Genomic DNA, 9107 nt, shown 5'->3' with positions numbered 1-9107 from the left:
GCAAATTTTCATTTACGTGAAAATGAGTTTATAGGCAAGAGGTGTGAAGGGGGTGAAACTGTGTACACAAGGCTCTGTAATCTGAAATTATTCTTTGTGTTTAAATTCGTAACTCTCAAACCAATTCAAAGCAATGAAAATATCAAAATTTTCATATGATTTCAAATATGTGTGTAGATGTCAATGAAAATTTGGAAGAAAATCGCAAAACGTTTTCAATGAAAATTTTCATAGTCTGGCATAAGACTATAATTTTTTTTTCATCTAGATCTACCTCTTTACTTATACCATGCAGCTCCCGTATATTTAAATAAATCATCCCTTTTCACATTTTTTTTTTATTTTTTTGAATACATATTTTTTAATATTTTCGATCTCGTTAACTCTATTATTATAATAAAATAAAAAATTATCAATGAAACAAATGTGGGTTTAAATTAAATAGTTATACAACATAAACGAAATTTATTACCCTTTTATAATATTAATTCTTAAATCTTCGTAGAGATCCACCACGACTGCCCACATTGGCTGCAGCACCTCGCCTAAACCGTGAATGGGAACCCATTTGTTTACTTGAAGCCAACAAAGCAGATGAACCAGAAACTTCATCTTTCTCTGGTAAATGGGCCACATGCAAAATGTCCCACAGCAATTTACCATTTTCTTTGGAATCCAAAAGTTGGGCAAGTTCGTCCTGTAAGAAATCAATAAATAATTTAAATCAGTTTAAGAATAAACTCAAAATGTTGTTTACTCTCACCTGAGATTTCTTTAACAATTCCTTGAGACTGCCACCATGGCGCATAAGCTTATGGACATTCTTTGTACTGACACCAGGTAATTTAAGCAAAAAATCATAAATGTTGGCATTAAATTTTAAATCATCATAGGCTCCCGTATCATCGGCACCTAATGCAGCTGCATGTTTGGGATCTGGTTCCGGTTTGCCCAATTTTAACTCTTCAAACAATTGAGCGGTGGCATATGGTGATGGTGACCATATAAGACGTAATTTAGGGAAATGTAAGGTAAGTAGTTGTAACTTTTGCATTATATCGGAATTGGTGGTTGTGGTATTTTGTGATATCATATATTTGCCCTGCAGATGGAATGGCTTATTTTGATCGAACTCAATTAGCAGTATAGGTTTGGCATAGTAACGTTGCATTTGTATACATTGGTTGTATAAACGGCCAGAGTTGAGGGAGCCAATTAAATCTGATATGGATTTACGTTCAACGCAAATTTCTGGCGTTAAGATATAATCACCAATCTATAAATTACGACATATAGAAATAAGTATTATTGATATTGATAACATATACAGTTAGACAGCTAATGTATAGCAAAAACCAAAATAGTAGCCAATTGCATATTAGTTTTTCATTTATGGCAATGTAAATCAACTTTGTATATTTTGACGGAATATTGTTTTGAGGACCAATAGCAAGAGATTTTCATGGTTTCATTAACTTCTTTGCAACTTACCGTTATTGTCACAGGCAGTACTTCTATGCCCCTTTTGTGTATTAAACAAGGTAAGTCAGAACGAAATTCTCTCATATCTACAATGACTTTTGGATTGGGGACTTCCTCTGCTTGCTTACAAACTTGACCGCCAGCTTTACGACTTTGAGCATTTGCCGACTCCACACTATCCTCAGCATGCTTATAAGCTTTATATAAATTGAAGGCTTCATCAGTTTTTCCATCTTGATATTCAGGTATCACCATTTTCTATGCACATACAAAAACGATATAAAATAGAAATTTTTAAGGTTGTCTTGATTTTTACTTACACTCTTGATCTCTATAATATATTCAAAAGCTTGCTTCTCTCTTCTGAGACTTGTTAAGTATGCCTGTTCTTCCACTGTACGTGCATGTATCAAAAAGAAAACTTTCAATCTATCCTTGGCTGGTCTTCTTTTGCGTGCCTCATATACTTCCAATTGTCGAATGGCTGTTACATTGCAATGATACATGATAACATATTGAGGATTAATGTCCTCTAGGACACGATCTAAAACCGTCGAACCTTCCTTTTCTGTTTTGAAGGTTTGCAAGCATATTAGAGGTTGTTTTTGAGCTGCCACAGCGGCTGTAATATCTAGATTTTCCATTTCGGGGAAGGGTTCAAATATAGAATTGTCTACATTATCTTCGCCACCGGTACCACTATCATTCATTAGGGTTAGGTCTGTTTCATCGAACTGTGTTTGTGTCATCGTCAGCATATAGCTCTCCTGAAAATACTGTAGATGGTCTTCCATATCATTCTGTGTCAATAGCTGAGTCAATTCATCAACTTGGGTGGAATTGTTGACATCATCACTATCCTCTGGTAAATCTGTTCTTTCAGACTTAATAGGCTTTGTTTGGCTAAGAGGCCTTTCTTGTGCCACCGTGATTTCAAGATCTCTTCCAGCTTGTATCTTTTCAAAAACTTTGCCTAATTTACCAACTGGAATTTGTTCTCTCATGGCTGTGTAGAGAAGATAACGTTCACCACTTTGTGTGAGGTACTGTTTCAATTGATAACATGTACGGGAATCTTGACATAGAATAAGTACTTTGGGTGGATCATAGCTATCGGGTTTAGTGCGTTTCATATCGGCGGGTATTTCTACTTTTAATATTTCGCTTAAGAATTTCCACTTTGGACAATGTTCGGGATCGAATTCTTAAAAGTAAAAGAGAAAGCGTCATGAAAATCTAAAAAAGTACACATCTTCAGCATTAACTTACCCCCCTGACCATTGTATACTCTGTCCTTGGACAGCTTGAATATCTGTTCAGCAGAGTCAAGCAAAGTCCAACCCGAATTACTCAAGGCATACTCTTTGGTCCTGTAACGTCTGATTAGTGCATAAGAACTTACAGCATCATTGTACATTGTGGATCTACAAAAGATATTACGAAAACATCGCTTCAGATTCATAAAGGTTTAATTTGCTTAAATACCCACATCATAAGACTCCTTAAAATTTTCAAATCAGCCACAATTAGTTTAGTTTGGGAATTCAGTTGATGCCAAATGCAATCCAATTGAGCCTGCAGGATCTTGTGAAACTTTTTGGTAACGCAATTCTCCACCGTTATTTCTTCCATGTCTACTGTGCGATTTATGCGTTTAATTTCTTTCACCAAATAATTCATGATATCCAAAATGTGGGTTTGCATCAACTTCATTTTCTCTGTCAGAGGTACATGTAGCTCTATTGTCTGGGCCTCATAGGGTTTTAGTGATGCCTGTACCAAGGCATGAAAACGTGGCCATATAAAAAGCTCCTTAACGAAAAGGTTACGCATTATACGCTCAATATGCCCAAAGCCAATGGTGAATGCCTCAGAACTGGAAGAAAAGGCCTTGATAAAGCCTGTTTTATTACGCTGACGATATAAGCGCAAAGCAAATGCTTCTTGACAAGACTCTATAATGGTATGAGCTCTAAGAACCACAATACCGGTTATAAGTTCCACAGGAATCCGCTGTTTTAATAGATCGACAACCAGAATACGCGTTGTTATGAACTGAATGCCACCTTCGAGGTAAACACGTTCTCTAAAATTGAATTAAAATTCAAGCTACATTTAGAATATATACCTATGTCTCTGTAGATACATACCGTTCCGTGGCTGTATTGGCCACCTCATGTATATATTTCTTTTCCAATCTACTTTTATAGTATTCCTCTTCCCAGTCGGAACTGTTGATAACCAAAACCAAATTACCAGCATCCGAATAGGCCTTCAGAATATTGAATAGAACACGTTCATATGACAATCCCCTGAAATTAAGAATGAAATCCTCAATTATTTTCTACTCTGTTTACATTATTCTTCGAACTTACTTGGCACTAACCAGCAGTGCATCAGCATGTACCATGTCTAAGAACATTTGCTTCTCGTAATCAAGTAGGATCACATCCTTTCGCATTAGATATTCTTCAGCTGTCACAATATTGACCAAATCTTCATCTTCTTGTTTTTGTACTGCCTTCTTACTGCAACTTGGGATTTCATCATCATCAACTGATGGTGAAATTTTATCCGATTTTTCTTCTTCCATTTTTTAACTTGATTGGCGGTATATTTATAATCAAAAACCGCCACGGAATTTTTGTACTCTCGGATAAAAAAACAACTTACAATATTTTTATTTTTACAGTGTTTTTTTCTTAATTTCATTTACAGCCACAACAAATAATGGCACTTCTTTCCATTAGCTACCCGTATTTTAATTTAAATTTTTTTCAAAGTAGCCGGCCTTTAACAATGAACTTTATATGGCCATATCTCGGGAACTATACATCTCCCAGAAGAAAATAATACATCGTTGAAATCAGTACAAAAAACACTAAGTGTTAAAATATTTATATTTTTCTGAGAGCAGTAGCCAAAGGAAAGATAAGCCCAAATAATTTTTCATTTTTTGGTAACTTAAGCTCTGTTCCTTTACGTTCAAGAATCTTCAAGTTTTACCACTTTTTACTCGAAAAACGTTCCTTTACTTCAGACACAATACAATTCATATGGGAGCAGTTTACAACTTTTACTACATTTGCCGGTTTTACCATTTTCAGAAGTAAAGGAACAGACCATTACTTTTATTTATTTTTCTTTAACATTTAGTGGTACATTTTGGAGAATAAGGAGATCAACAAACGAAACGAATAAGTAGGACAAAAGAGATTAAATAGTAAATCTGAATAAACAAAACAAAAATACCAATTATTTGATAACGCCGTTGTAAAGTCGTTGACGCCGTTCACAACGGAAAAAAAGTTATTATGCCTGGTTTACATTTACGAAATCCACTCGATTTCAACTGTCAATTCCATTGCTTATATGCCATTTAGATATGACACCATTAGCCGGATTTAGCGCATTATCAGGTTTTATTTGCTAAATCCAGCCAAAATCTACCAGATTTCCCATACAAAAATATATCCTCCTATTGAGTGGATTTGTTTTAAATCTGGCATAAATCCTCGTATACAACTCTGTTTTTTGCAACAGACTTAATAGGCTTTGTTTGGCTAAGAGGCCTTTCTTGTGCCACCGTGATTTCAAGATCTCTTCCAGCTTGTATCTTTTCAAAAACTTTGCCTAATTTACCAACTGGAATTTGTTCTCTCATGGCTGTGTAGAGAAGATAACGTTCACCACTTTGTGTGAGGTACTGTTTCAATTGATAACATGTACGGGAATCTTGACATAGAATAAGTACTTTGGGTGGATCATAGCTATCGGGTTTAGTGCGTTTCATATCGGCGGGTATTTCTACTTTTAATATTTCGCTTAAGAATTTCCACTTTGGACAATGTTCGGGATCGAATTCTTAAAAGTAAAAGAGAAAGCGTCATGAAAATCTAAAAAAGTACACATCTTCAGCATTAACTTACCCCCCTGACCATTGTATACTCTGTCCTTGGACAGCTTGAATATCTGTTCAGCAGAGTCAAGCAAAGTCCAACCCGAATTACTCAAGGCATACTCTTTGGTCCTGTAACGTCTGATTAGTGCATAAGAACTTACAGCATCATTGTACATTGTGGATCTACAAAAGATATTACGAAAACATCGCTTCAGATTCATAAAGGTTTAATTTGCTTAAATACCCACATCATAAGACTCCTTAAAATTTTCAAATCAGCCACAATTAGTTTAGTTTGGGAATTCAGTTGATGCCAAATGCAATCCAATTGAGCCTGCAGGATCTTGTGAAACTTTTTGGTAACGCAATTCTCCACCGTTATTTCTTCCATGTCTACTGTGCGATTTATGCGTTTAATTTCTTTCACCAAATAATTCATGATATCCAAAATGTGGGTTTGCATCAACTTCATTTTCTCTGTCAGAGGTACATGTAGCTCTATTGTCTGGGCCTCATAGGGTTTTAGTGATGCCTGTACCAAGGCATGAAAACGTGGCCATATAAAAAGCTCCTTAACGAAAAGGTTACGCATTATACGCTCAATATGCCCAAAGCCAATGGTGAATGCCTCAGAACTGGAAGAAAAGGCCTTGATAAAGCCGGTTTTATTACGCTGACGATATAAGCGCAAAGCAAATGCTTCTTGACAAGACTCTATAATGGTATGAGCTCTAAGAACCACAATACCGGTTATAAGTTCCACAGGAATCCGCTGTTTTAATAGATCGACAACCAGAATACGCGTTGTTATGAACTGAATGCCACCTTCGAGGTAAACACGTTCTCTAAAATTGAATTAAAATTCAAGCTACATTTAGAATATATACCTATGTCTCTGTAGATACATACCGTTCCGTGGCTGTATTGGCCACCTCATGTATATATTTCTTTTCCAATCTACTTTTATAGTATTCCTCTTCCCAGTCGGAACTGTTGATAACCAAAACCAAATTACCAGCATCCGAATAGGCCTTCAGAATATTGAATAGAACACGTTCATATGACAATCCCCTGAAATTAAGAATGAAATCCTCAATTATTTTCTACTCTGTTTACATTATTCTTCGAACTTACTTGGCACTAACCAGCAGTGCATCAGCATGTACCATGTCTAAGAACATTTGCTTCTCGTAATCAAGTAGGATCACATCCTTTCGCATTAGATATTTTTCAGCTGTCACAATATTGACCAAATCTTCATCTTCTTGTTTTTGTACTGCCTTCTTACTGCAACTTGGGATTTCATCATCATCAACTGATGGTGAAATTTTATCCGATTTTTCTTCTTCCATTTTTTAACTTGATTGGCGGTATATTTATAATCAAAAACCGCCACGGAATTTTTGTACTCTCGGATAAAAAAACAACTTACAATATTTTTATTTTTACAGTGTTTTTTTCTTAATTTCATTTACAGCCACAACAAATAATGGCACTTCTTTCCATTAGCTACCCGTATTTTAATTTAAATTTTTTTCAAAGTAGCCGGCCTTTAACAATGAACTTTATATGGCCATATCTCGGGAACTATACATCTCCCAGAAGAAAATAATACATCGTTGAAATCAGTACAAAAAACACTAAGTGTTAAAATATTTATATTTTTCTGAGAGCAGTAGCCAAAGGAAAGATAAGCCCAAATAATTTTTCATTTTTTGGTAACTTAAGCTCTGTTCCTTTACGTTCAAGAATCTTCAAGTTTTACCACTTTTTACTCGAAAAACGTTCCTTTACTTCAGACACAATACAATTCATATGGGAGCAGTTTACAACTTTTACTACATTTGCCGGTTTTACCATTTTCAGAAGTAAAGGAACAGACCATTACTTTTATTTATTTTTCTTTAACATTTAGTGGTACATTTTGGAGAATAAGGAGATCAACAAACGAAACGAATAAGTAGGACAAAAGAGATTAAATAGTAAATCTGAATAAACAAAACAAAAATACCAATTATTTGATAACGCCGTTGTAAAGTCGTTGACGCCGTTCACAACGGAAAAAAAGTTATTATGCCTGCTTTACATTTACGAAATCCACTCGATTTCAACTGTCAATTCCATTGCTTATATGCCATTTAGATATGACACCATTAGCCGGATTTAGCGCATTATCAGGTTTTATTTGCTAAATCCAGCCAAAATCTACCAGATTTCCCATACAAAAATATATCCTCCTATTGAGTGGATTTGTTTTAAATCTGGCATAAATCCTCGTATACAACTCTGTTTTTTGCAACATGTTGCTAGAAAATACAAAAAGTTGCAAGCTGGCACAAGAAACAAGGTAGATGCATCGGTGAATTGCTACACTAAAAATAATTTAAAATGTAAAAATTTGTAAACAAGGCGGAAAAATTAAATTTGTTTTGATGTACAAAGTTGATTTTAATCAACAAAGACTAATATTTATGATGTCTAAACGATAAAATAATTCGTTTTTTTATTTTAGATGGGCAAACTGCGATAAAATAATTCTTTATTTGCTCTTTAGTTAGCATTAGTAGCATAATGTGCTAACATTTTCAGTATTAAACAAAACATTTGTAATTTGACGTATGTTTTTTGAGACGAATTCAATTTTCAAAAAATTCTTTTGACGTTTCACATTCGTTCAGATGGGCTGATGCATCTACCTTGGTAATTGTGCTATGAACAAAAATAAGCTGACTGCCATTTAAATCCTCCAAAATATATATCTAAATGCAATGAGATTTGTACTGGATTTATTAAATCCAGTCGAGGATTTATGGCTAGTCTAAATAAGCTATTAAACGTCAAATGAAATCCAATGGATTTCAGATGAGTTTTCATTTGACGTATACGCAAAGGAATTGACAGTTGAAATCGAGGGGATTTCGTAAATGTAAACCAAGCATTAAGCCATGTTTATATTATAGCTTTTTGCAGGGTTAACCTTCTTGATGAGGTTTTATTTGAAATATAAGGCTGCCATCAGACCATCTGCTTTTTCACATGTATGACATCAGCTGTTTTGTATGTTAGTATACCCAAAGTGACAACATACATTTGAAAAAGCAGATGGTCTGATGGCCGCCTAAGCAATGAAATTCACATTTGAAACCCAGTGGGTTTGTTAAATCCGGTTATATATAAACGTACTATTACAGTCGGTGGATTTATTTGACGTTTGCGCTATGGAATTGACATTTGAAACACAAACCCACTGGGTTAGTCCGGTTATGTGTAACCGGGGTGTTATTCCGCCATGTGTCAACCCAACTGGGTGGTCGATAAACGTGTTTTTTAAAAGTTGTGAACGCTATAATCAATTCATAACAGGCTGACTTCCGAAACGTCAGTTGCTTTGTATTCGTGCATGAAACTAGGGGTCCTTAGATCGAGTTCCATACTAGAGTAAATTTATGAAATTGCAGCAGTAGTAAACTCGATCTAAGAACCCCTAGTTTCATGCACGAATACAAAGCAACTGACGTTTCGGAAGTCAGCCACACACAATTCGCAAAAAAAAACTATTTCAAAATTATAAGTTCAGTGGAATTATTTTCTGATAATGAAAAAATTTACAGGCATTTATTAGAAGAAATTTGAGGGACAAGTCGAATCCACTGGAATTGCCATCTGCCACTGTAAGTTGATGACCATGTTGGAAACATCTGTATAATCAGTGAATTATTTTAGG

At 35.0% G+C, this 9107-nt stretch overlaps 2 protein-coding genes across 15 annotated transcripts; both read right to left on the bottom strand.

Annotated features, from left to right (window-relative positions):
- Nucleotides 1-330: 330 nt before the first annotated feature.
- mei-9 (DNA repair endonuclease XPF mei-9) lies at nt 331-4731 on the bottom strand. Of its 9 annotated transcripts, none has more exons than XM_073978553.1 (9): nt 4612-4731; nt 3858-4150; nt 3633-3794; nt 2972-3568; nt 2752-2906; nt 1803-2686; nt 1492-1740; nt 764-1276; nt 331-697 (listed from the first exon to the last, which is right to left on the bottom strand). In XM_073978553.1, exons 2-9 carry the CDS (start codon nt 4073-4075, stop codon nt 485-487), a joined length of 2991 nt encoding a protein of 996 aa, XP_073834654.1. In that variant the 5' UTR covers nt 4076-4150; nt 4612-4731; the 3' UTR covers nt 331-484. The 9 variants fall into 9 exon arrangements, with proteins under 9 accessions (XP_073834654.1, XP_073834655.1, XP_073834656.1 ...); XM_073978554.1 differs by having other exon boundaries at nt 4645-4704; XM_073978555.1 differs by having other exon boundaries at nt 3858-4082; nt 4606-4695.
- Nucleotides 4428-7444, bottom strand: LOC141399563 (DNA repair endonuclease XPF-like). 6 transcript variants are annotated; one of them, XM_073978561.1, is made up of 6 exons: nt 7126-7444; nt 6518-6810; nt 6293-6454; nt 5632-6228; nt 5412-5566; nt 4428-5346 (listed from the first exon to the last, which is right to left on the bottom strand). In XM_073978561.1, exons 2-6 carry the CDS (start codon nt 6733-6735, stop codon nt 4979-4981), a joined length of 1500 nt encoding a protein of 499 aa, XP_073834662.1. In that variant the 5' UTR covers nt 6736-6810; nt 7126-7444; the 3' UTR covers nt 4428-4978. The 6 variants fall into 6 exon arrangements, with proteins under 6 accessions (XP_073834662.1, XP_073834663.1, XP_073834661.1 ...); XM_073978562.1 differs by having other exon boundaries at nt 6518-6791; XM_073978560.1 differs by having other exon boundaries at nt 6518-6970; nt 7149-7444.
- Between the last annotated feature and the right edge of the window lie 1663 nt (nt 7445-9107).

This window comes from Musca autumnalis, unplaced genomic scaffold (assembly GCF_047663935.1).
Source record: "Musca autumnalis isolate F117 unplaced genomic scaffold, ASM4766393v1 scaffold_3, whole genome shotgun sequence".
NCBI classification, from domain to species: Eukaryota; Metazoa; Arthropoda; class Insecta; order Diptera; family Muscidae; genus Musca; species Musca autumnalis.
The sequence above is the reverse complement of the archived record's forward strand: the minus strand, read 5'-3'. Positions and strand labels throughout refer to the sequence as shown.